Source organism: Rhipicephalus microplus, chromosome X, assembly GCF_043290135.1.
Source record: "Rhipicephalus microplus isolate Deutch F79 chromosome X, USDA_Rmic, whole genome shotgun sequence".
NCBI lineage: Eukaryota > Metazoa > Arthropoda > Arachnida > Ixodida > Ixodidae > Rhipicephalus > Rhipicephalus microplus.
This window is the reverse complement of record NC_134710.1, coordinates 335,729,766-335,757,500: the sequence shown is the minus strand read 5'-3', so window position 1 is coordinate 335,757,500 and position 27,735 is coordinate 335,729,766. Positions and strand designations below refer to the sequence as shown.

Genomic DNA, 27,735 nt, shown 5'->3' with positions numbered 1-27,735 from the left:
TCTCATCAGATAGAGTCTATATCGAAGCTCTACTTCATTCTTGTCCCCTTGCTCTAATGTTCTTGTCCCCTTGGCCATCCGTATACAGAGTAGCAAGCCAGCAATATATAGACGCCGGCAAAAATCGCAGTTACTTTTTTAAAATAAAGGGTCTCTCTCTCTCTCTATCTCTCTAGCATCTTTACCGAATGATGTGGTAGCGCGTCCACATCCGATGAGAAAAGGAGGTACTGGGTTCGATCACCGCGACACCTTCCATGTTTTTCTAAAGGACGGGAAAGTATCCCGATCTGCCGCTCGGTAATGTAGTGATTCCAGCAGGAGAAGGTGGCCTCTAATTTCTCTTCTCTTTCGTCTGTCACTTCCCCACACACCCTCTTCCAGACGCTGCGTCCTGCTCACTTACGGGTTGGACAGCTTATGAGAGGATCCGGTGGAAGTGAAAGTGGACGCACCGTGGTATAATATGTACCATATTAGAAAACTAGAAGACTTGCCAGAGCGAATGTCGCCCGCATACGATATGCGGTTACAAAATAAACACTGATCAATGGAATGAATTTATAATATTTTTTAAAGCGCTTGAGAAACAAACGAAGCAAAAACAAACAAATAAGACAGGAAATATATCGCCATAATATAAGGGGGTGGAACGGTCCGCCTTCGTCGAGCTAACTTTTTCATGATGCGGGTAGTCTTACAAAGCGTTGCTATCCAGTGTGGCCCCGTTGGAGCGATCGAGAGTAAAATGTGTTCCTCTTAAAATGGCCCTTATCGTACAGTAGTTAACGTTTTCGGGCCGCGCATTCTTTCATGCACACCATCGCGTGCCTTCTTCCTTGTCTTCTCCCGGGGAAATAATAAAGTGAAATGAAAACATTCGCGCTCGGCCATCCAACAGAAGCAAAACGCAACATGCCGCTGCAATATTCATGGCTTCGCTCCAGCTGTGCAGCACGATACTTGAAACCGGCGATGAGGAGATGTCGAGCGCGCATTCTCGATAACTTTTCGGAGCCCGTTTCAGGGTAGTATCGTTAGCGTGCGCGCCGATAAAGCGTGCCCACCCGCATGGCCGCGAAAGTAACAGTTATTACCCACGCCAATTTAGGCGCCGCATGAGAGACGGCGGAGACGCTGCATCACAACTTTTATAAACATTTTTTCTTAATATCTTAAGTTGTATGTTTCAAAACCAAGATATGATTTCGAGAGACTCTTTAGTTGAGGGCTACGAAAATTTCGACCATCTGGTGTTCTTTAATGTGCACTGACATCGCATACACTCTGGCCTCAACCATTATGTCTCTATCGAAATCAGACCATCACAGCTGGAATCGAACACACAACCTTCAGGTCAGCAGCCGAGCCACTGTTCAACCGAGGCGGACTGCATTACAACTGCAGCAAGCCGATTGTCGGCTTTTGTATATGACGCCTTTTTCGCTTCCTTTTTGTTATCACCACCGCGAGAATCATATTCAAGTCAGAATGACACACAACGAGAAAGCGAAATGCGTAGCGTTAATGGTACAACAGAAGCCAGTAAGCAGGTCCCGCAATCGCTAGCTATTTCGTATATTGTTCGCAATATATAATTTTGGCTCGACGCCCCGCCATGGTGGTCTAGTGGCTAAGGTACTCGGCTGCTGACCCGCAAGTCGCGTGATCAAATCCCGGCTGTGGCGGCTGCATTTCCAATGGAGGCGGAAATGTTGTAGGCCCGTGTGCTCAGATTTGGGTGCACGTTAAAGAACCCCAGGTGGTCGAAATTTCCGGAGCCCTCCACTACGGCGTCTCGCATAATCATATGGTGGTTTTGGGACGTTAAACCCCACAAATCAATCCATCATCAATTTTGGCTCGTCATCATCCTAAACTCATTATTAGCGAAGGTGATCCGGCAGTGGTAAAGTGCACATCGATCCGCCACGGTGGAGCAGTATAATATACGTAGCTCGGCTGCATACACAAGGGTAGCGGCTTGGATCCCGGCCGTGGCGGTCGCACTTCGATGGAGCCGAAATAGTGGCGGCCCCTGTACTGTGCGATGTAAGTTCACGTTAAAGAGCACCAGATGGGCGACATTTCCGAAGCCCTCCACTAAGGCGTCTCGCACAATCATATCTTGGTTTTGGAACGTAAAACCCCCAGATATTGTTATTAAAGCGTACACCTGTGCCACCTATACCAACGAAAACCACCGTAAAGTCGGCCTCAGGTCAGGGATGAGCCGTCATGTACGGGTTTCATTCGACAGCAGCTTATGTACGGGCGATGTATACAGCTGCAATAAAAGCTATTCAGTCTATATAGCGAAATCAAGAAAGGAAAGCTTCGCCTGTTGTAGCTCTGCTCCTCAGACGGAGTGCGTACTAGCGTATTAGTTAACGCAAAAAAAAAAAAAAGACTGTTATGCCGGCTGACGCACCACCGAGGTGCATCAAGTGAGAGTGCGGTTGGTTTCGTAATTACTTTGCTCCGAAGAGGAGTGCGCGCAGGTAAATATATGAGAGGCACACTGGTTGCCTTGGCGGAACATTTTGCTTTCGTACGCTTATACTTTCTTCCCCACGTGTAATTAAGTAAGCGACGTAACTTGGCCCTTCAGCAACGCTCGGGGGCTGATTCTTAGCGCGCGTACACGTGATGTTTAGTCAATCTCAGCGGCCCAGCTTGCGGCAACAGTGGGGGGCGAGATGGCACCGTCGGCAGCGCGCCAGTAGGCCGGCAGAAGAGCGACGACAGAAAAAAAAAAAAAAAAAGCGGACTACGTGTACTCTACGGGCGTGCTTCAAGGTCAAGGTCAAACTACACGCGGCGACGTACGCGTGGGCGGTCGCGTGGAACGGTCCGGGTATTTTACCTATGCGCTTCCTGCTTGCCACCCGAGTTGGTACTGGGGAAAGCTGCAGGCCACGCGTCGTCAAACGAAGTAGGTAGGGGACACACTCTTCTTCATAGGTTGCACCTCGGGTAATATATGGCACGCGTCGCGCTACCCTGCAGTGCCTAATGAGACCCTGACGTCTCGCGTTATGGGACACAGCGTGATCCGCACCACGCAGCGAGTGGCACATTTCACGCCCTGTTTACTCCACTCGGCGGAACTACAGGAGCCGGGGGCGTTAGCAGTGCACGCACTCTAAATGTGTCGGGTGGAGTCAATAATTTCGCGCATGTATTCCGTTACAGGAAGCGCGGTGCGGTAAAATTTCCGAGACTCCGCGAGCGTTTTAGAGATCTAGTTCGGCCCCTGCAATCAAGATATTCGGATAACATCGGAACGGATTGACACTGGACACGCGAAGCTGCAGGAGCAGGCAGAACGCCGTGCAAACGTGCTCACTGAACCGACCGTTCTTGGTCGTCTGGATTTCGGAAACTGGTCAACGGCCACCTAGATATAGGACAGCAACCAGACTATTGCAGTGAAACTGGGTGTGTGTAGCATCGTACCTATAGGTGGCATCAACGCCATACAGACGAATATGGTGCTGTGTTGGAAAACGTGGGTGGGGTCGCAGTTTGCCTCCGATACACTCGATCGATAGATCATTCAATGCAAGCGCTAAGTCGACGGACGCGATTTTTATTGTTTGGACCGTATAACGTGTGCGTCACAGCGTCACGCTTGCGGTCGCGCGAATGGGCGCCTTTTCGCCGCATCCGAGAGGACATTAGGGAGTTTTAGAATAACGTTCGCAGGTGTTGCGGGCGTTGCTCTAAGTTGTGGGCGCCATATGAGTTATAGAATAGCGTTCACTCCCCCTAGGGAAAAGTCTAAGGACTTTCGCCCCGACTGCTAACAAACTGAATGCACAGAAGTTACAGCTTAGCACTTCGCGGGCCACGATCGCCGCACGCTATTTCGGATTTCCTGCGTGCGGTCCGCGAACGCCGACTCGCGTTACGACGCATGCGCAGTGGCAGCGACCACACCGCAAGGGCTCGCGGTGCGCTATTCTAAAACTCCCTAATTTCTCGCGGGCGCGTGCATGATGAGCGCTTCTCTGCTTTCCCACCGGCGTCAACTGCAGCAATGACTTCATCGTGTGAGGCATGCGAGACGCACGCAATGTGAACGCAAATGCAGTGCTTCGAAAGTGCTACTTCCTCTCCGAAAAAAGTTTACTCGCCACTACATGCTGTCCCAAAACAATGAAATCAAGATAGGTCGCTGTCGAACGGTGGCACGCTACAAAGAATTCTTTGTTTCTATTAACCACAGAGGAAGCACTAATGCCGAGGACAGTCCAAATTAAAACACACCAGGACTTTAGTCCAGGGGAGTTTCATCTGGACCATCGTCTCAAAACTAGAGCACCATTCCAGCGGCTAGCGGTAATAGATTCGCACAGTGTATGCGACACCATTCAAAGTTAGTTGGTATATCTTTACATCTCAAAGACTTACATTTCCTGCAGGCTTGGTATAGCTCCTCGGTCCACTGCAGAATACGGTTTTCAGGCAGCAAAGCGAGCCACTGCGCGTTCCATCAACAGGCGCTGTGCTCAGGACAAAACAAAGGGCCGGTAGCACGTGTAACAGTGCGTGGGGCTGTGCATCGACTGTTCTAGTGATTTGGTTAAACGCTGCACCTCCGCAAATTCGCCTATAGGACGATGGAAAAAAAAAAAGCGAGTAGGTATGTGACATCATAGCAATGCGGCAATAATGCGAACTGACCGATAGGGAATGCCTTCCTTGATCCGCGACAGTCAGCTCTTTCACAATCTTCTTGTGTCAAAAGGCAAACGCTCTACCTGCGAAGTACTGCAGAGCATCAACATGAGTTTGAGATGATAATCCGAGAAAAAGTTATAATGTTTAAGGATGCTTGTATGCCCGTGCCTGAGTTATGCGCTACCCATAATGGTGCATTCAGACGACGGATCGAATCCCGATGTGGCGGGACGGACGGCGCGTCACGTGACCTCACATCAGCGATTCCCCTCGTCCGCGACTCGTCCGCGTGGCTCGCGGACGGATGAACCCAACCTGTTTCTCACATCGGGATTCTGGCGGGGGAGAGCCGGTACTTCAGCGGAATAGCTTTGGGTCGGTGGCAACCTTTTCGTCTGCTCGCGGCATGTCCTCCATGGCTCGCGGAGAGCTGCATGACTGGTCGGCATCATCTACGCTTGAGCATTGTTTACTTAGTTTCCGGAGGCTTTGTTCTCAGGTGATTAAATATGCAGAAATCACTTTTGGTGGTTCGGGAAATGTCGCCGCCGTCGCTTAACACGCGAGATTCTTAGCCGTCATGGTGGTGAAATATTCTAACTTCTGCAACCAGCGACGTGGCGCTTCTAAAAAAAAAAAAAGGCGGGAGACACGTTTAGAAGTTTTACAAGTGGGGAATAATGTAGTTGAAAGAATATCCTGCTAGCAACTCCCTTTCCTCCTGAAAGAATAACACTACTCGTTCATTCGTGACAACACGACAGACATCGCAGCCAAGCTTCGCTTCTTGCGGGCATCCATGTTGAATACTCTCAAACCGGTCTGCTGCCAGCGGGCGCAGGTGAGCGCCGAATCTGCTGTCGAGGGTTGGTTTTCCCCTAGGACACCGTCCGTCGTATGGATGCACCTGCAGGCGGACCATCCGCGGATTAGCTGTCCGCGACCACGACAAATCCGGATTCGGTCCGTCGTCTGAAAGCACCTTAAAGGGCAAAAAAAAAAAATGAACGAGCAACTAAAAAAATCTCGATTGCACGATGGCCCTCTGACAAATATAAGTATATATTAAACATATTATCCAGACCTCCACGATATCTACGTATTGTGGCTTCACGTGGAGTGAAAACAAAGCTATCTTTTCGAGTCAGGATGGAGTAACCACGTGATGTGAACGTGCGCCATTTTTGATGCAGTATTCGCTAACAAAAACGGCAGTATCAGCGACGTCAATGGATACCCCATATAGGAACACATCAAAGAAACGCTGTGTTCCTTAGAAGAAAATGTATCGCATGGGGTTAATAAGTGCTGGTACTACAAAGGCATCTTTATTTTGATCCGGGTGGTTGGTATAAATCACTGTATCATAGCGATAGGTACTAGGAAAGCGGGAACAAAAAAGGAACCAACATAGGATCGATCTTCTGCCCGTCTCGTTATGAGGGTCAGTGCGTGGCGTGTACGGCTGTATTCATCTCTGTTCCCGAAGTGTGGAGTGGCTTTGTGGCTTCCGGACAAGGCGCCGCTGACTGCTGTCTGACTGGCTTATACACGATCGTTATGTGAACTGTAACGAAATAAAACGAGAAAAAAAATGATAATAAGAAATCGTCAGTAAAGATAAGAGTAAGCAGGACTCCGCTCTGGTGGTAAATCATGGTAACACGAGTTTATAGCCAACGCTAATTATTCGAGTGGGTATTCCCCTTTTTTTCGAGTTCCCTTAAACGACCAAACAAAGTTACGTAATTATCATGCGCTGCAATCGAGCGTCAAGGTTACCAGTGTCCTTTTTTGTTATCTTTTTCATTTGTGTGTATAGTGCAGTTCGCGTTGCGTTTTATTACCTAGGCATGTGCCGATGAAGCCGCATCAGCCCGAAACGAAATCAAAGCGCGCCCACGGAACACCAGCAATGGAGTGAAGTGGCTGAAGTCAAGTCAGCCAGGCGCTTTACAGAACTCGTAGAAAATAGGGTGCCGGGCCGGCGGACCCCTTTTCTTTTAAGCCAGTGGGTATCGCTGAGGCAGGATTTAAACCGGCAACCTACCGCATACCCGTGGCGGACGCCCTGAACGCCGACCGAGCCAACCCTACGAATGGCAACTCTCAGGTGGCAAACCTTAGCTGGCACGACGACAACTGGCACCTACGTGGCGCTGCCTTAACTTTTTTGATATTCTCATTCATATTCGCTCTCCACCATCACGGCGTGATGACATTCGCTCAACGCGGCGCATGGCCAGACCAGTCGAAAACCGCAAGAACGAATGTCCACGTGTCACAGGAGTGAACTGCCGTTGGCACATCAACGACAGACAATTAGCGCCTTATACCTTGCCTATCGTTCTATGAACCTTCCGTCTTTAGCGCCGCTTGTTCTAGTCGAAACAGTCGGTGGTAAAATTAAAGTGCAGACGACGCTGTCAAATTCGTCTAACGAGAACAGTGACCTCGCGGACGCGTCTCTGCGTGATGCGGTCGATCAGATTCACATGGGCTAATTGGTTGCACTCGTCAGACAGCACAGTATTGAGCAACGCAAACACGGGACGAATAACCGCAAGTCAGATAGCATGCCTTTTTTTTTTTTGCGTGTTGACGCTGTTCATCACTACGTACTGTTAAGGCCTAACCACACGTATAGCCATTGCAGCGCGTCAGCGCGTCGCTTTTTGGCGCGGCGCCGCGCCCTTTCTCTACGATGAGTATGCGCCCACCTGCGCCCACCAGATGAGGTGGGCGCAGCTGCAGTCTAGCCCGGCCGTGCTACGCGAAGCTGCGTGCCCTCTTTCTTCAAAAGGAGATTGCGTGGCGCCGCGTCAAAAAGCAACGCGCTGCAATGGCTACACGTGTGGTGAGGCCTTTAGAAGTGTCCACAAGTTTTTTGCTGTGATCGACGCCCTCCTTCGGGCTATGACGTGCTCCCCGTCGTCAGCTGCTGGAGCACGCATGGCAATTTTTCTCCAGACACTGCACCTGGCCGCAGCACTGAGCACAGCAAAACGTGTGCACGTGCGGCCCGAGTGTCGTGATCCGTTGCGAGCCAGTCAGCTTCTTTCGAAAGACGACTCGCCCTTCAATCCGCGCCGTCCGCATTAGCCTAACATGCAATAATTGAATAAACTAGGAGAAAGTACTACGAAAACTGAGCCCAAGAAAAGCTGGCCCAACGTGCGATCGGGTTGAGGTCGATTTTTTGGCGTTTTCCATCGTCCAGCTGGCCACTCTTGAGCGCTCGCGCGATGATAGCGAACAACGAGTACGAGAGCAACAGTGCGCGGCTGCCCCCAACTCGGCTGTCGCAACGAAGACGAGAAACGCACAGGTTTGCAATGAACTATCAAAGCCTACCAGCCAGCAAAATGTGCTCACGGCGGTCGCCAGAGTATTCGAACGAGTACGCGTATGTATAGGTTGAAACAGGGTGCTGCTAGAGCCAAGTCGGCAGACCGCCGGGTCGCGCGTTAGGCTGACTTGTCGACAGAGTCGGCTTGTGAACTATTCACGCCTGCGTGACGCAAGCGGCTATAGTATTCGAGCATAGCTAAAAGAGTTGTAGTCGAATAAGTTAAATTGTAGGTACATTTCCGAAAGTCAATCAACCAATAAACAACCAATCTGGTTGGGCGTCGTTTTCAACTGCTCCTTTCTAGTAAATGCCGAACTTCGCGTCCTCATCACTCGACAGGTATCGCTACGTCATCGACTATCTCAGTACGCGCGTCAAGCTCTGGAAAGACCTTGCACGTGCGCGCGGGCGGCGTCGGAAAATATCGATGAGCTGCGCATATGCGGACAGACATGAGAGAAGAAATGCACCCGACGGTGTTGCGGCAATGGAATAGCAGTCCATCACTCGTTAGTAGGACATGCGTGCCTCCACGCGCCAAAAAAAAAAAAAAAGATTAAAAAAAAGGTCCGGGACATAGGGACCAGCTTTCCTATACTTACTGATTGATGATTGATATTTGGGGTTTAACGTCCCGAAACCACTATATGATCATGATTGATTGATATGTGGGGTTTAACGTCCCAAAACCACTATATGATTATGAGAGACGCCGTAGTGGAGGGCTCCGGAAATTTTGACCACCTGCGGTTCTTTAACGTGCACCCAAATCTGAGCACACGGGCCTACAACATTTCCGCCTCCATCGGAAATGCAGCCGCCGCAGCCGGGATTCGAACCCGCGCCCTGCGGGTCAGCAGCCGAGTACCTTAGCCACTAGACCACCGCGGGGGGGCCACTATATGATCATGAGAGACGCCGTAGTGGAGGGCTCCGGAAATTTCGACCACCTCGGGTTCTTTAACGTGCACCGAAATCTTTTCCTATACTTACAAAGCAATATTCAAGTCAATGGTCGCTGTTTTACCACGGCTGTATCCGCTGCATCGCGACATCAAATCGAAAATGGCGTGACAACCAGACCCAAGTGAAATAGAGATGACGCACGTTTCCGATCAGACTATATATGCGTCTCACGCTGCTGCTGTCCACGACAAGAGAAGGGCGCTTTCAGTGAGATATACGGTCTCACGACCCACACGGCGACAGGATATATAGTAGCATAACAAAGTGCGCGTGTGTGGCCCTCAGAACAAGTATTGCATCGTGCCGTAGGTTAGATCAACAAAAAGTCTTTCAAGATGAGGGAGAGAAAAAAAAATTTGTTCCAGAAGCATCGCTGTCAATAGAGAATTAGGACAGCTTCGCGCTACAGTAATGCCAAGCCTGAAGGAAGCACGGAGCTGTGCAACCTTTTTTATTGTTCTATTTGACAATTTCTTTAAGGGGGCGAAGCTCCTAAAGGCGTGGGTCTGTACATCCCTTGTATATATGTACGTGACCACCTATAGTTCAATCTTTGCAAACTGTCCACTACTTCGTGGTTGCAAACATCCCACTACGCCCCACTCCGATCCACCACTTCCCCGACCATAGAGCAAATACTGCTGAGAAGTAGCCAGCATGAAATGCAAGATAGTCGTGTACTTGTAGTCAGGTACGCGTTAAAGAACCATAGATAGTCCGAATGTGTTCATCCCTTGTTTGTAGGTGACCGCCTATAGTTCCACTTCTGCAGACTGTGCACTACTTCATCCTTGCAAACAAACCACTACAGCCCATCACCGATCCACTACCGACCAAAAAGCACTTTGCAAACTGCCCAGTACTTCGTCCTTGCAAACATCCCACTATACGCCCCATCCCCGATCTACCACTTCACCGACCGTAAAGCAGTTATAATGAAAGGGGCACGAAAGCGACGTATAGCTATTACTTACGAATATTAAAATTTTTTGTATAAACATATACAGTGTTTGTCACGTCTTTGATTATGTAGTGGGCGATGTTCGTGGATAGTTCACGGTTTAGCGATGAAACCTTCCAGCGCTTCGCCCGACTCATCGTCATTCACTCCGTAGATATGCTGCGATTTTTTTCCTGAGTTTTCACTTTTTATACTATATTTATCTCATTTTTTCTTTTTTTTTTCAAGTTTCCTGTCCAGAAATTGTTTCTATTTCTAGCTTGCTTCCTCTTTTTCAAGTTTTATACGTGGCTATATCCCTAAGTGTTCCGCAGTTAATATCATCATCAAGGCACCCCAAGAATAAGAGGAAGATGACCTCGCTGTGGCGCGAGCGCGCGCTCAATATGCTGTAGTTGGCTATGCTGTATATACAGCTTTGCCTTGTTTACGCCAAGCGACTACGACAGCATACGACAGCCCGGCCCACTAAAGTGCTCTGCGCTGACAACTACGTTCAAGTGTCTGAACGACGACTCACCTTAGATGCCCCAAAACACGCGCACTACTACGTATCAACGAGGGCTGGGGGTACGGATGTCGTTGAATTCAAAAGCATAGCGCATGTTTTCAAACTACGTGTAACAGGCGACTGAAATAATGAATGAGCTTTCGATGAAGCATGGAGTGGCCGGCATTTTACTTTTACTGTAACTAGAAGGACTGGCTTACTTGGGCGAACGGGAATGGCCGAAATAAAGGGTGAAACAAAAGATCAGGGAAAAAAAAAAGAAAACCGTCCTCTCTGAGGAACACACGGGACACAAGTACGCCCCTTCAAATGAGTGCATCAAAACATCCCAGAGCACCAAAATACAATCCTGAACGGTTTGCGTCCGGCAGCGTCACAGGGATGGCGCAAAACGCATTCCGGGCCGTCACACCGGGACTTGCGAAAATTGTCCCTCAAGCCTCCGCCCCCTAACCTTGCAATTCTTCGCTTGCTCCCGCCTTTAACAAACAATTAAATATCTTAAACGTATTTGGGTGCCGTTGCGAGCCACTAACTCACACTGAAGTGATCGAAAGCCGAGCTTTAGCGCTAAGACGCCGCGCAGTTCAAACTGAGGGGGCGAAATCGGATTGCGGGACCTTCGCTTCATTCGCTTCTCTTTAGTTCCTTTATGCCACACTCTCGGCGGAAGCACGCGCACCAACTGGGTAAAGTTAACACAAGACTCACGGGGAAAGGAAGGGGAGTTGCTGGGCGCCTGCTCTTTCCACGAATTCTATGTGCAAACGCAGGGGGTGAGAGGGCAACATCTGGGCGAACGGACAAGCGAAACCTTCCGACTTCTCGGCATGCGTACGCAGCGCACAGCCGGCAAGCGCCCGGGAAAGGCGAAGCCAGGCGCCGCGACACGCTGGCGCCTGTTAGCTCCGCGGCGCCAAGCAACCTGGACTCCGCTCTCCCTCCTCCTTAGAAGAACCACCTCCTCTTTGCTTCACCCCCGTGTACTCTGCCCGGGTTCGTAATTCGTGGGCGTGAGGATTTCGCGCAACTCGAGACGCTCCGCAGCATTTCCCCTTTCCCTTCCTTCTGTGGAACTTTTCTAAAAACAAAAGCCAGGGCAGAGCGGCGCTCAGTGGCGTCTCCCCCCCCCCCCCCCCCACCGCCGCATTTTCTTTCCGTTCTGTTTTCTCTCGAAGTTCGTTCGCGGTGTCGAAGTCTGAAGGCTGGCTGACGGACAACGCGAAGCGGCAACGCACTAAACGCCGAACGCCAACTCTGCGCGGACGCAAGAGGACAGGATCTTTTATACCCCGTCCGGTGCTCACGGCATCGAAGACGGCCTTTTTACTTGTGTACTCTATGTGCCCTGATGCCCCCGCGTCTTCAAACCGCGAAGCTCGAACACGCTTAACAGACGCTAAGCTATTTCTTTTCAGTGATCCAAAGAAGCGATATAATCGGCACGGTTCAGCCCTCTGAAGACTTAATAATAATTAAAAAGTTAATAATACAAAAAGCAATAACCTTAGCTTATAGCCAAACCCAAAGCCATTGGTGGACATAATGACCAGAGAGCGTAAAATTTCCAAGTGTTTTGTTTCCGAAAGTGGCAAAGTACACGAAAAAAAGTGACTGATTGATATATCACGTCGCACTTGCAAAGATCAGTTTAGCGCCGCGGGGAACACGACCATATTGCTCACTTCCGATTCTCCTTCAGGGGTTGGTCTAAGAATGGGAGCGCGGCTTTTCGATCCGCTCTCAACACCGTGCTACGTCGCCGTCCACCTCGATAGCTTCCCAATTTCGTTCGGCGCCTTGCATGCAAACGGCGGGTCGATCGGTAGGGCGCTATTTCGAAGACCCGCGGGTTGTTTTAGCGGCGGCTTGGACCCGACAGGCGCATCGGCGTGAGAACGCTGCACGAGGCAGCGCCGCGCATGTGTGCAAACGGGGCCGAAGGTAAACTGCGTTGGCTTATGTCAAGCAACACGCTCACGGAGAGTAAAACTACGGCTATTCCGCGTTGTGTTAGTAGCTACTAGCTCAGCTATCCTTACTATACTGAATAGCACGGCTTGGCGAAGCCTTGCGCTTTACCCAAGAAAAAGGTGCAAAGGGGCCAGCGACAACTGCACGTGCCTCAGTACCTACACAATCGAATCGACGCAGAGCTATATACACCACGGCGTACTTCGAATGGCGAGAAGCCATAACACACAAGCTGTAACCAGTTTACCCGCCACTTATAGTGAAACGAGGCTGTGTATTCTGGTCTGACGATTATGTTTGTCTTACTCTTGCATGTATAAATGCCCAACAGTGACCACAAAGCTAGGAAAGAAGTTGAAGACGTCGATTACTACCGCTGTTGGCCGTTCTTGCGCCGAATAACCAAAGTGCTCTGAATGAGTACTCGCGTCAAATCGTATTGCTCATATTTACTGACTGTGCTAGGCAGGGTGCTACACGATGAAGCATGCATATAATACTGCAAGCGAACGCCGAAAACGAATTCACAAATCTTTTTTCTCCACCACGAACTGCGCAGCCGCCCATAACGGTCAGACCTGGCACGGCAGTACGTGGTGTCCACAGAATGTGCTACGCGCTGCGCCAGAATTCACAATGAAATCGTAACCACATGGAGCGAGATTTGGAGGTACATATGGTATATGTACTCTCGACGTTCAGCGACGCGCGAAGTCATCTTACGCGAAGCGTATTTGATTATACAAGTTTACTATGGCCCAAGTTCCTACAGCGTCACGAGCCTACAACCCCACTACAACTCGTAACGCTCGGGGCGAAGGAGGCGCAGAAACGGTGACGATGTCGACACTAGGCCAGCAATCGGCAAAGCATGGAATTGTTTCACCGAAGGTGGCTCGCACGACAAAGCCTGCAGTCATAATAACGCCAGCCAGAAGTTCTGACACTACATTTGTGTCGGTGGCAGTTCAATTCCCACGTACACTTCATCACGCAAAGACTCGACGCTGTAGTGACAGAATAGGTGAAGGACACAACGCCTGCGTCACTATTGTCACATCTATTCAGGCCGTGTGCTGTCTTTTCGCTGTATAAACCACATCCTGCCTTTGTCTTGCGTGTTGGACGTCCTGGCCCGTGGAACCAAGAACGTATGTTACGTGCACGCTAAATTTAATTGTCAGAGCGGCAGCCCCGGGAACTCGTTAGTTATGATTTCAGCGGTTACGGTGGTTTGCTAAAAGCAGTGAGAACTAAAAAAAATGAAGGAATAAACACAAATCACGAAAGGAATGCGTCCTGCATAATTTGTACTATATCATAAACAGCACAACAATGACAGAATAACATTTGGCATCAAAAGACTAGGCGGCCCCTTTCTACCCTGGCTGAAATACATTCTGCATTCCCATCTCGAACAATCTTCAGGCTCCAGCAGAAAACAACACCGCACCGTCACGTGTGTAGATACGCTGTGGGCAGCGCATCATTCCGAAGCAGGGACTGTGCCTCACTCTTTTGGTCTTGAAATAAATACTTTTCTTTTCATCGAACGATATCAAACACAATATATTCACAGGCGACACTTTCGCCTTTTCGCTTGTATAGAGTCATCTGAACATCATACACAGACGCGGCGCAGTTCTCAGAATATTGCGATCAGCTGCTGTGAGCAGGATATTCTCTTCAGTCACATGACTTCACATCAAGGAACAAACAAACAAAAAAAGCACCTTCGCCGACCAACTGGCGCAGCGGGCCAGAACGTCCGGCATCCGACCTTCTGCCCCGCTGAGCCCTTTTTATTCATCCATTTTTTTTCTCTCGTACATAGCACAGCTCACGTGGGGCTGTCGTAATAGATGTATAACGTATACGGAAGGTGGCGGTAAAAATACAGTAAGGCAGGAGGAGTAACAATAGATCATCGCTGCAGCAATATAAGAAACGACAATAATACGTACTACAGCAAGCACAGCACAACGCACAAGGAACAACAAAACATATATACCAGTGCACATATCTTGAGAAGACAAGGAAATTAGACAAACCAAAAACAAAGAAAAGAAGTGAAGTAAACGCAAATGTACAACAGGGCGCGCAACGTTCAGACGGTGGCATGAAGATAAGTAAAGATGGGCAGTTAAGGGCAGAGCGAGAAGTCATGAAGTAAATAGAATTACAGACATCTATTTTATTCTGAAGATCGCTTACCAAGGCGAAAGGCATTTTCGAAGTGCGAAGCGAGGTGACAGACGAATTAAAAACGGTTCAGGTGCTAATCGACGAGTCAACAAGCAGAAAAAAAAAAAACTTAAGTTCTAAGAAACTATCGATCAACAAGTACACCATGTTTTTGTGGCCACAAAAACTACGCTGTTTAGAAAAGAAAATTCGCAAAACCTGCCCAACTGGTCAGGACACTTTGAAAGCATGTACAGAGTTGCCGAGTTGCGGACTTGTATACGCATTTTAACGTCCCAGTAAATAAACTTTTTTCTCTCTAAATAACCATGCGTCGTCAAACTCTAAGTAAATTTAGCACATGCAGGTTTATTTTTTTTAATTTGATGTCAAGTGAGTGGCCGAGTGTCTTAGCTAAAAGTGCTTGTCGACAACGTCAACTCTTCGTAAGCGTACGAACGGATTCCAGATGATGTGGTGGGATAGAGCGCACAAAGAAGAACATAAAATAGTTGGTTAAATTTGAGATGTCTTTACGACTCTTTAGGAAAAAATAAAAAAGGAGAACAGGCGACAGGGCGAACAAAAAAAAAAGAAAAGCGAAGAGACGGAAAGCGGGAGGACGAAACAAGGTCTTACAAGACACGCCAGCACTAGAAAACAGGAAACAAAAGAAGAATTATGGCTTTTATTCATTATTTAAAATAAACAATTGCGGGTATACACGTGAGCAACACCCTACACTACGCAGATTTTTTTTCTCTCTCTTGCTCCTCTCTCACTTCAGTTTTCTCGCGACAACCTCTTTACTTCCTATTCTTTTTTTTTTTTGTTCATCACTCGCGAAACACGTTGTACATAGTATATGTATAGGTAAGTTACGCAGCACATACGTAGAACAATAGATCAATAACAGTCAACCTGACACACGAGCAGCAGCAGTACACACAACACGGCTATTCGCTTTGGCCTAAAACACACACGGTGCCCGTTACAGCGCGGCCTTCGTGTTGGTTTAGGCGTGGCGAGAAAAAGAGCAGAACATTCGCGCGCACGTTCAATAAAAACGTAACGATACCGTTATATCAATTTGCTTCTTTCTATTACATCCCGTACCGTGGCACCCTTCTGTTGGCTAAGTTGGCGCTGAATCGCTTACCCTCTTTGGCCACCCACATTAGGTAAACGCTCAAACGAATCAGCCGCCACGCCCGCAAAACGCTGTAAGCCCGCAGCACTGCGCCATTAACGGCATCGGGGGTGCGGCCGAGACGAATAGCGCGCCCATTTACAGGAACATACATACAGACACATCAGTCGCAAGAGAGAAGCGGCAAACAAAAAACAAAACAACAACGTGACGGCGGGAACAGCTCGTTAGAAGCCGACGACAGGAGGGGGCCACGATTCACTGTCCCTAGCGCGCCTCAACCCGTCTCATTCGCTTCTCCTGTCGTCAGCCGCCAAGTCGCAAGCAGGATCAGCACTTCGCAGGCGGAAATGTGAACACACACGAACACATCAACGAGAACGACCGAACAGAAAGAGCGAAGTGCGAGGGAAGAAAAAGAAACATTACAACGCGATCGGTCGCAACACAGAACAGCAGAGAAAGCTCGCAAATGCCAAGTGCTCGCGCTCGGGGTTGGCTTTACTCTTTGTTCTTTTTTGTTTGTTTCTTTCTTTGCTATTCCGTCCACATCTGCTCGAGTCGATGGCCCGCTTCGACGCTTTCGTCCGTGCGCTGCCTTTGCGATGTAATAACCCTTGTTGCTGCGGGGCTAAGGTAAACACGAAGACGGCTTGCATCGTCTCTGTCGCGGCCGTGCTTGCAGGTCGAGGCGAGCGACTCCGGACGAACAGCAGCCAACAAGCGGTAGTAGTAGTACGAGAGACGAAGCTGCCCTTTTTTTTCGTTAATGCGTCGCTAAACACGGACGACCTAAGCCGGCATCGCACGCGTATATATACAAGGCGATAACGCCGGCGTAGCGAGCGTTAGTTTTCGACACGAGAGCGAGCCTCTACGCTTGAGAACACGGGACACGTAATTGGTTCTCCACTTCACGTTAGCTAAAAGCAGTAGCTAAACGGAGTGACGCAAGGCTTGTAAAAGGTGTCGCGAGGAGATTGAACCGATAATTGCGACACAGTCTGAGGTATTGACTTACGGTTGCGCTTCCCAAGATTAAAGCACCCTCGTAAAAAGAACACCCAGCTCAGATATTTACGCGAACATGGACAACTTGCCTATGTGTGCCATAAGCAGCATATGCGTGTAGAATGGTATTAACAGGTTGCCTCTTTAAAATGTTTTTTTCCCGAAAGCGAGCTGACCTGCTTTTGAGAAAGAAAAATTTCTTTCTTGAAACGTCATAAAAAAAAGCGAAAGCAAAAGAAGAAATTAAAGCACTCAAGCCACTCCGCGTAAAGGTATGCAAACACACTTTCGAACCGACCCGCCTGGCCTGGTTACACCAGATAAGATAGCACGAGAGGAAGCGCCAAGATCACGATAAGAGGGAGATTGAAGGAACTCCGCGAGCAGAACCCGAGACACAGCGAAAAAAAAAAACAAAAAAAAAACCACGCACGGCGGCTTCTCTTGGTGCTTCAAATGAAGTTATCGTATTCTGTGGCAAGAGGACCACGCAGAAAAAGAGAAAAAGAGAAGTTAATCACATTAAGAGAAATAAACAGGTATACATTCTAATCTCAAGGTATAATTAAGCGATATTTGCCACGTACTTTAGAAGCGCAAGAAGGAGCAAAAAAAGGGCACGCCACGCACAAAACCACAATACCAATTTCATCAAACTATACCTATATAGAAGAAATGTTTCTTCAGGCGTACCTTCTAAGCATGATACACACACACACACAAAATTAATTGTAGCCGTTCCCGTGCACGCAACGAGCGCCCCGTAACGCTGGCAGGAGCGAACTATCGGGAGCGCATTCCACAATCCAGATATCGCAGGGAACAGCGTTTTAAAGTGTTGATGCTCCTCGACGTTACGTGAAAGCCCGCATCTTAAAAGCGTGATGTCCACGAGAGGCAATAGGTTCACATCTGTACCTTTACTTGGGGACTGTGCTGTATAAGCGGCGAAGGCACGCGCTCCCTTGTGTCGAGCAGGACTCGAGGCAGCGTCCACTCCACCTGCCAGTTATTCATACTATGCTGCCCAGAACACAGTCTAACCCGTGTTACAATTTCGTGCAATCGCCCAGAAGAGACACACAGCGCAACTTCGTGGGTGCGCGACCCACGAGTTGTTCGTTAAGGCGAGACTGTTTAAGAGATGAGCGCTGCCGAGTGATACTTTACGGGAAAAGTTTTCGATCAGCGCCGTTGCTGATACAACGATCACGCGGAGTGGCTACGCTAAAGGTCTGAACGTTACTTGGGAGAAAATCGGCGCCGACAAGGCTAGAACGATTACCACCGACCACCGGCTGTTCTCACAGGCTCCTACGTGACGGCCGTAGGCGAAGAGCCGCTCATCAACGCTGCCAAATGTTTCGGCTGATTCGCTGCTCGAGGAGAAGAAGAAGAAGAAGAAGAAGAAGAAGAAGAAGAAGAAGAAGAAGAAGAAGAAGAAGAAGAAGAAGAAATCACGGCGAATGAAGGCGCGGAGTGGATTGAGTGTTGGGTAAGGTAGAGAGACAGCCGCTTCCAATATGACGTGCACTGTCGCTTGAACGACCTCGAATGCTTTTCTGATCTCTGAACGAACCATCATAGCCTTCACGCCCGAAAATGCCCCCCCAAAAACCTACAGCACTAGACAGGCTGCTTTTGATTAAGTCACGAAAACCTTGCTACTGCTGCGGTTTGTTCTCAACCTGTGCCTCGAATCACGGCGTGAAGAAAAAGGCATCCTTAAGAACTAACTTTTTCCTTCTCCACAACAATAGTGATAATAATAGAAAACATGCAAGAGCATGAGGCAGTATGACATCAATAAAGGCTTATCTTTAGGGGTGGGGGGGCTTGTGTTTAAAACTGGCGGGCGAAGGACGACAGATCGAACGGCTATGGATGCGGGCTTGATATACATACATATAGGCTACCCTGGGAACTCCTGGGTCTTGTAAAAACGCGAGGTAAAGTAATCGAAAAACGAAAAAGTAGGTGCGGCCGCACGAACGCGTAGCCCTTCTCCGACTGCGACTATACTGCCCCGGATAATTCACCAGAGCAATGAAGGCAATGTGGTAGGAGAAAAAAAATAAAGATCAGCACAGCAAGGAAGAACGCCGCCGAAACATCAGTCTGGTAACGGCTATAGCGCTATAGTATATGTGTGTCTATACATATATATCTCTCTATATATACTTTTTTTTTCTTTGCGTTGAACAAGACAGTTTCGTCCTGGATTTTTTTATACGGGAACAAACGCTCACTGTATATACGTGAAAAAACACGTTCAACAAACGTACACGGTACGGGTAGTTATTGATAACTTGTATATACGCTTTTATGGTCAGCTTTCCTGCCTTTTACAATAACCGTATACTTTACGCAATTCACTATAGGAACAGAAGCAGCGGACGGAAATAAAAAAAGAAAAAGGCGCAGGCAGGCTGATAGGTATGAAGGCGATACGGACGCTTCAATAAATTATGCGCTAAAGCAGAAGCAGGACAGTTCAGTATGTACACAAAAGAATGGAGAAGGAACGATAAACAAAGCCATTACTGAGATTCTTTGGCAGGGCGCATACAGGAGACATGGCTGCGACCAATATCAACGAGACAGGGTATAAGCAATGGCAGGTGGCAGTACAGTAGAGACAAAAAAAAAAAGCTATACATAAAACGATCGGCCCGGGAAGTAGCGCGCCAAGATGCACAGCCGCCTCTGAACAGAGGCTTCTTTCCTCGTTCACGAGAAACGTCCAAACAATGCTCATTCACTTTCACTTCCATCGTTAGGCTCCTTGTGCGTTCTCTCTTCCGGTAGTGCGGCGTTTTCTGGCGACGCCTATGTCATTACGGATGTATTATCGTGTTTTCCCAGTCACGGCAAGCGTATACGCGTGCGATCCTCCTCTCTCAACATGAGCGGACGCGCATGCGCAGAGACCGTTTGGGATCATATTACCGAACGCCTTTTGACAAGATGCGTTATCGGGAATGTGCGAATACGGCGAATGGTATAGATGTTCAAATAGGGGGAGGGGTGGTATGATACAGACACTTCATCGGAAGTACGCTTGTACGGGCTCTTGCACCTCCGCGAAGTGAAAGCCCCCCCCCCCCCCCCCTATATTTTTAAAACAGACAAAGGTTGAGAAGTCTGCGAAACAATCGCACCCTTTCTTCGAAAGCAACGCGAAACAACGAAAAAAAAAAAACGGAAAAGTTACGCGGGAAGCTAGTACGCAGTACTCGCTCTACCTCGCGCAAGCGCCACTCGCCTGGCATCGGAGTTCGAAAGCTTACTGAGCGTTGCTACTTCCAAGTAGGGAGGGCATCCCACACTTGAGGTATCATAACTTGAAGCGTCCCCGTCAATATCACGGCATACGAGTGAGACGCCGGGATTGTTGCGACAAGTGTCACACCGTGAGGGCACGTCTTTGGCGGACGGTGGCGCTTCGTCGAGTTTTGTACCCGATGGGCGTTCCCGACAGCCGGTTAATTGAAATGCGTCACTAAACCGCTGCTGCAATATGCAGATGGCGAGGTTTTATTCGACCGCGCTAAACAGTGCACTTTTGCCACACTTTCAACACGAAACACAGCACAGCTGTACAGCCGTCAATGACTGAGACGCCGAAAATGCGACAGCGTGAGCGTCCAGCACAGGCGTTCGCAACACGCGTGTGCCATATTCTAGTCATGCGGAGGTTGCACGCTCGAATTCCTTCTCAAACTGCGGCATTGCAACACCCCAGTCTTTGATGGGCTGTAGTACAATTTTTTATTCTGACTATAGTCACTAACGTTGCTCAAGCATGGCTCTCACATTGTAACACTCGGCAGAAAAGCAAAACCTCTTCAAGCCGGAAGCCCTCATCTAAAAGGAGGCACAGGATTGTGGTCCGACACGGTGCATTTCAATTCAACGTACGGCCGATGTCAAGGCTGGACTACGTGATGGCACTCGTGCTTATCATGTCTGCCGAATATTCAAGACGCCTATGCACCAAGTTTATGCATCGAACCATTCCATATTCAGCCCTTACGAAGACATTATTTTTATCCACGCTACGACACTCGAAGCATATAAACTACGCGTGGTCACACACAGGAAAATGAAAAAGGGAATACACACAAGCAAAATGAGCTCTTAGATAAAGGGATGAACTCCCGCAACAAGTAGTCAAAAGAGTGTGAGTGAGCTCCGGCTTCAAGAGGTTTCGTAAGCGTGATACTTTCGCGGAACGCCAAGCCCGATATGTAGGAGACCGCGTGCTCGGGATTGCCAGTTATCGCGGACAAATTTCAATGCAAGCTTTTCGGCCAAACAGCAAGAGCGATCACGACAATTTCGATAGTGACGGTGGACAACCGTCGCACCTTGCCATGCGAGGCCCGGATGGCATGGTGCACGGGAGGACAGGCGTCGCCGCTCACAGAGTGATGCCAACACTGCGACCGTACTCACCGAGCGCGGGCGCGGCGGGCGACTGAGCGGCCACCACAGACGATGTCGAGCCCGGTTTGGAGCCCACGAAAGAAGACTCCATCCACACGGCCGGTCTGGCGGCACCGTTCGACGAAGTAGATGGCACACCGACGTCACTGATCACCGAGGCGCAGACGGCCGTCGAATCGTCCTCGCGTTCCACGTTCCAACCACCACCGTCCCCGTAGATGCCTTGAACGTATGAGTAGCGGTCCCGAGGAATGCACGGCGACGCCGATTGCTGGTGCTGCTGTCGCTGCTCTTGCTGTTCTTGTAGCTGCTGCTGGTGATGCTGCTGTTGCTGGTGGGCGTACTCGAGAGCCGACGGCGTAGTCCAGCCGCCTCCAGGAGACACAGGTCGGCTACCAGCGGAAGACAGTGGAGTCGTGGTACCGGTACTGGGAGCGGCACGCCAGCCGAGGTACGGCTGCCGCATGGATCGGTAGGACCAGGCCGCTGCAGGGGCACTGCTCACGCTTCCCCAGCGGCTGAGGGAACCGCCTCCATCGTGCGATCCGGGGCTGGACGTGAGGGACTCGCGCGACGCATGCCAGCATCGCCAGTCTGGCGCTGTCACTCGCTTGGGGATGACCAGGTTCCGGCTATCAGGAGTGGTGGCTGCCAGGCTCGCGGTCGAAGGCGTACGGCTGCCCAGCCCTTGCCAGCCTGATCGGCCCGTAGAGGAGACGGAGTCGCGACGCGACCGCAGGATGCCCGTCTCGGCTTGCTTGGCGCGCCGCGTGTACCATTCGGGCAGCTCTAGCTTTTGGAGCGAGCGCTCGATGCGGAGCTCGTGTTCGGACTTGGTTCGCTGTTCGTCGCCCAGCAGCGGGCAGCCCACGGTGCCGTCCTCGAGGAAGCGGTCCATGCTGCGTGTGCGGTTCAAGTAATTGTCGTCAGCTGCGTCACTGCAGTTCTGGCCGGTGTCTTCTTCGGCAGCGCAGATGGATGCTTTCACCTGGCGACAACAGAGCGTGTCCACGTCAGTCTCGAGGTAGCCGAGGCTCCTGCTGCGGCGGCGTTCATCGTGCGCGGGCTGTCCGCAGCGGCGTCGCGCGTAGCGGCTGCGCGTCTGCTCGACGAGCCGGTTGAACTTGTCTGGGTGCACCGCCGGCGCCGGGCTCCGGGGCGGCAGCACTGCGGCGATCGGTTCAGATCCTGTCGCCTGCCGCGGTGCACACTCCGTTGAAGGAGGCGGCCATCGATCGTGCAGCCTGCGGCTGCGCCAAGCGTCCGCCTCGAGCGCCGCCAGATCCGGCGAGCTCTTGGCGAGATTCTCGCGCGCCGCCTGCGCGCTAGCGCGGAATCCAAGCAGTCGCTCCGCGGACTCTTCGGCTGTCGTGCACGGAGCAGCGGACGCGTCGTTGGGGCGCTTCTGCTGCTCCTGCTGCCGCTGAAGATTCTCGAAGAATCGTCGTCGCGACGACACGAGCCGACCAGTAGCCGGCGACATGTGTGGTTCGGGCAGTTCAACTTGAGGTTTGGGTAGCGTCTGAGCCAGCCGCCGCGCCGTCGCGTAGCCCGTGATGCGTTCGAGGTGCTCGGCTGGATCGAGTGGAGACCGGGATCGGGGCGGGGGCACTGGCTTGGGTGGCCGGAGAAGCGGCTGCGAGGCTGGTTGTTTCTGCTGCTGAGGAACGGGCGGCGGCTTGCGATGAGACACTGGGCCCGTTCTTCCATTGACAGGAAGAGTAGCTGGTCTTTTGTTGTTGCAATGACCGTTGCTGACTTTCGGCGTACTTGTTATGACAGGCCCATCGCAGTCATCAGAGTCGGGAATGTTGTCAACGATGACAGCGTTGCTCTTCACGGGAGTTTGTAGTACACGAACACGATCTTCAAGTAGCACGGGGGACGGCGTCGAACTTGTCGGGGGCGAACTGTCAGCTCGAGTTGGCAAAATATTCGAATGAACGTGAAATGAACGTTGCTCGCAGGGCAGCGGCTCGCGTTCCAAAAGAGGAGACACGTCACCTTCTTTGTGATGACCATTCACATGTTCCCTGCTGTTGCTGGACTTCTTGAGGTGTAGCGACGAAAACTCCTTGTAGCGCACGGGAGTCGGCAGCCGGACATCAGAGCGCGCCGATGAGGTTTTGTAGACCGGTGACGATGAGACGGAGACGATGTCGTCCGCAGGCTGGCTTCGTGCGTGCCTGGCCCGGTCGACGGCATCTTCGGAGCCGCCGACCGAGCAGGCAGTGCGCACTACGACGTCCAGGTCTGGTGGAGGAGCGAACTGCTTGCACCCAGCGTAGATTTCGCGCGACGCTTCAGCACTCGCCGTGGTTGCTGCTTTCGCTGTGGCTACGGCCAGCGCGAGGAACGGATCACGCGACTGCGCCCGCACTGATGCCAGGGCGGACGCGCGGCTCGGTTCCGTCGAGCTACCGCCGCGGGATCGCGCGACGGCGCGCGAGGTTGCTGTCGCGCTCACTGTTCCCGCTCGTTGTTTGTTGTGGCGCGCGGCCGGCGGGCTTTCCAAGTGAAAACTCACATCTTCCTCCTCGAGAAATTCACTTTCAATGCCTTCTAGCTCTTCGTCGTCTTCCAAGTCGCACGACGTGCCTTCGTCGTCGTACGCGGCAATCGGCGGCGTCTTCTGCTGCCTCCAGCGATGATACTCGCGCTGCTGACAGACGTCGTTGGCCGCACTGGAGACGACGGCTGGGTTCACGCTGCCGCCGACATTCCTTACTCCACTGCCGCCGGCGCTCTCTTTCTTCTGCTTCCCACTTTCCCGCGTTGCCGATTGGCGCCTCTGAATCGCCTCTTCCGGTTGACGCTTACGCGCTCCGTCCACAGAGGGCAGCACCCGACGAGTCGGCTGCGGCGGCGCACTTGTCTTGGCTGCAACGTCGGCTTGGCGCGCTTTCGGCTGCGGCGTCGTCTGCTCTCGAACCACGGTTTTTTCGACGTCGCTGCTTTTCACCAGGGGCGTGCATCGCTCCGTAGTTTCCGTGCTACTCGTTTCACTCCACGATGTCTGATTGACGTTGTTGAGCTTGGCAATGCGCGTTCCATTCCGGTAGTACTCGTAGCTATCCTCGCGCCGCACGCTCTGTGACACACAAATCTCCGTCTGCACAAAGCTCAACGTCGAGTTACCGTCGCTGTCGCGGTGCATGCCGTTCATGTTTTTGGTCCGGCGTTCTTCAGCCACTCCTGCGCGGCTTTCACATCGAGGCCCGGGAGGTGAATGAGTGCCGTTTCTGTTGCCGCCACCGCCACTGTCGACGAAGCATTGCTGGTCCGCCGAGCGGCCGTGGCTCTTGCGCGAGCTATCGATCGCCGACTCCCAGCTCAGACTGCTGGGGGGCGAGATGTCGCTCGAACTCGAAGTGCTGTCTCCGTCCAAGTAACCCGAGTCATCCAGGTCAGCCTCGGCGTTGTTCTGTTGATGGTCCCCATGGTAACTAGCAGAGTTTCGATTTCGGCCATGCCCGCTCGAGTAGTCATCGTCTTCGCTACCAGATGACGCTGAGAGGTCTTTGAATGTGACGTGCCGCACGATAGATGGCGCGCTGTGTCGGGTCTCTGTCGCGAGAGCGCTTTTGCGGATCGCGGCGGCTCGGCCGTTGTTTACGCCCTTGCCCACCGGTTTCGGAATCGCGTGGCTGCCGGCGTTCACCTGATTGTTGTGGTGGTCAGCTGTTGGCAATCCTTCGCCGCCGGCGACGGAGGCGCGACACGCCGCAGGTTCAAACTGCTGATTTTTGGCGTTCGGTCCATGACCAGTGCTTCCGTGATTATCGACGTCGTAAACCTGTGCGTTGTCGTCGCTCACACTTCGCGAACGGCCGTTGACACACCGTGGCTTGGGAGCCCGCTCCGGCGAAGAAGGCAATATCACTGCACCTCCGCGGGGATTACAACTGGGGCCTTTTCTGTGGGCGTCGGTGTAGATGACTGCGGTTGCAATAACGGCATCAGCCGGAACCGCTGATGGAGCAGTGACATGATTCGAAGGCTTTGTCGATGAGCAGTTTGGTTGCGTTTCGGAATGGTCGTGGTGCTTGTTGGTGGCGAAGCCGTTGGCGACTCCGGCGGCGGCTCTGTTCAGTTCAACCACAGAGCCGCACTCGGATGGGTAGGACCACCAGCTCCCCGAGTCGGAGTCCTCTTCACCGATGGATGAGGCCGACTCCAGCCTGGTGGAGTCGCTGCTGTAACTGCCGCCTGCGCTGCCGCCGCTGTAGCCTTCTTCCGGCGCTGCGATGCCGGCGGCGCCGGGAACGCACAGAACGTGCGACTCCCAGCGCGGTACGTCCTGCTGCGTCATGACGACGCCGCGCACCAGAGCATCACGGGAGGACTGCTGTGTCGGTGAGCAGCAGCTGCAGCCGTGTCGTCGAGAGTGCTGATCCGGCCTTCACCTTGTTTTCGAGCGGCACTTGGGCGACGACGGCGGCGGCGCAGCGGCTTGCACAGCTGCGTCGTTCGTAGATGCTCCGACGCAGGCGAATGCACGCGCGAGCCACGCGCGCGCCGGCGCTTCTGCGCCACAACCGCTGCTGCACCGCTGCGTGCCGCCGTTCTCTCTCAGCCGGTGGGATGAAGACCTGTGAGGAGCGACCGTCCGCTACCAACGCCGGCCTGCGTCGCTCTGTCCGTGCGGGAGAACAGCCGAGCGGCGAGTCGCCGACTCGTGCGGCGAAGCCGGCTTCCGGAAAGGGTCTGCTGCTCCGCTTTTCTTCTCAGTGGCTGGCCAGCCGCTGCTACCCGCTCTCCTCATTGTGCGTTGTTCTTGTACGCGCGCTCGCACTTCCCTCACCCCGCTGCCAGCTGCCCCTTTCTGCGCCCTCTCGTTATGGCTGCTGCAGATAGGCGATTCAAACCCCGTCCTTCCCTCTCTGCGCTTTATAGTTTTCATATTAGTTTCTATTTTTTGTTCTTCGCCTGCTGAGCAACCCACCCCACTATTATGCGAGGGAAAAGGACTCCAACTCCGATGAATCGGAGCTGGGGTTCTCACCCCAAGCCAGCTGGGCGGTGGGCCAGAACCACCGACGAGGCCAAAGCGTGTCCCGCGACTTCACAATCTGCCCTAACCACCTTTTCGGGCCTCTCTTAGTCATATATTATTTTTTGGTGAGGGGTGCGCCTCGGTGCGAGGCGGATGTTGGGACGCGGAAGCTATTGTCGCCCTTGTCCTGGCCGCGGAGCCGCACGTGGCTCATCACGCTGCTTTCACCAAAGGCTCCGTCTTTTCGATTTTTCTGTTTCGCTTTTTCACAACGTTCATGCGACACATGCGCGATTCAGATCCTCCTACGAGTGCATTTCAGTAGCAAGAGATCATGCATGGACACCGAAAACGCTTGGACTGTCACTGCCGGTTGGCTTGTCAACTTACATATAGAGTGCCAACGCGCGCTCCTGTCTTTGCGAGTGATGAACGTGGTGCCGGTTCGTTCTGCATGGCGCACTGTCGTGACCTAGGGTGACGGTGGGGAGGGTCTGACGGATGCCCTACGAAATGCGAAACTGGAATCAGCAGCGGGTAAATAGCGAGCCTTGCCAGTTGCGAACGGCGCTAGAGGAGCTGGAAGAGACGTAGGAAGTGGCACGGCTAACATTTTGAGGGACGGTGCGATGAACCGAACCGGAAACTGGTGTGTGCGGCCGGGTCGGCGTTCTCTACAGCTAGAACTATAGGCATAGAAGTTACCCGTCTACGTTCGCCGGTGCATTTGCACCGTTGATGAAGTTGACGAAAATTGTATGGTTTGATTAAATTTTCCTGTTCCCCATTTGGACTATTCCTCACGTTACCTTTGAACCGTTGTCGTCTGAAGGGGAATCACGTTTCCACAACCAGTCAAATACGAATACTTCATAACGGTGACCTTCAGATACGGGATAGAACCATAAACATTTTCTCGCTTATAAACAACGGGAGAAGTCCTCCGAGGAGTCCGTTTACTGTAAATGTTTGATTACGTTATTTAGTAGACACGTATCCAGGCAATCAGAACGTCATTATATTTACTGCCATTTATACGGGCAGTCTCTCCGATTTACAATTGGCAAAGGGTAAGTTACAAGTTTAGCTTTCTTCCATGCACTACAGCTACGAAGTTCAGTGCCAGTGCTCGTTCCCTGACTCCCACTCACCACTTGTTTTTATTATTTTTATTTTTGTGCACGGGGAACATTATTGGCCGCCAGACAATACCTTTGTCGTATGTATACCACTTTGCTCCTGTCCCGCATATCTTCGAGCATGTAAAAAAAACTGTAAATAGTTGTCGGATGTTGGGAACACAAACCGGCGATGTATATTCATCGTGCTACAGTGTCATGCTGACTTGCCTCAAGATAGGGTGACATTTTCTAAAGTGCGTGATGTTATATATAAGCACGTGATGGAAGTAAGAGATTTATAACGGGCGGAGTGACTTCTGCTTGACTGATCAAGTTTGTTAGTTGGCTATGAGGTTTAAAGAGCCCGACAACCA

General features: G+C 51.4%; 2 protein-coding genes across 4 annotated transcripts in view; one reads left to right on the top strand and one right to left on the bottom strand.

Moving 5' to 3' along the window:
- Window positions 1-5,992: 5,992 nt before the first annotated feature.
- On the bottom strand, window positions 5,993-25,556 carry LOC119161221 (uncharacterized). Of its 2 annotated transcripts, XM_037413589.2 has the most exons (2): window positions 21,254-25,556; window positions 5,993-6,253 (listed from the first exon to the last, which is right to left on the bottom strand). In XM_037413589.2, the coding sequence occupies exons 1-2, from the start codon at window positions 25,554-25,556 to the stop codon at window positions 6,132-6,134; spliced, it is 4,425 nt and encodes a 1,474-aa protein (XP_037269486.2). In that variant the 3' UTR covers window positions 5,993-6,131. The 2 variants fall into 2 exon arrangements, with proteins under 2 accessions (XP_037269486.2, XP_075735806.1); XM_075879691.1 differs by lacking the exon at window positions 5,993-6,253 and having other exon boundaries at window positions 13,967-25,556.
- Window positions 25,557-25,720: 164 nt separating this feature from the next.
- The window catches only part of LOC142776293 (uncharacterized), a 38,791-nt gene continuing 36,776 nt past the window's right edge, over window positions 25,721-27,735 (top strand). For both annotated transcript variants that reach the window (XM_075879693.1, XM_075879692.1), the window contains exon 1: window positions 25,721-25,949. In XM_075879693.1, the coding sequence (XP_075735808.1) occupies window positions 25,721-25,949 (229 nt within the window). The remainder of the gene's footprint in view (window positions 25,950-27,735) is intronic.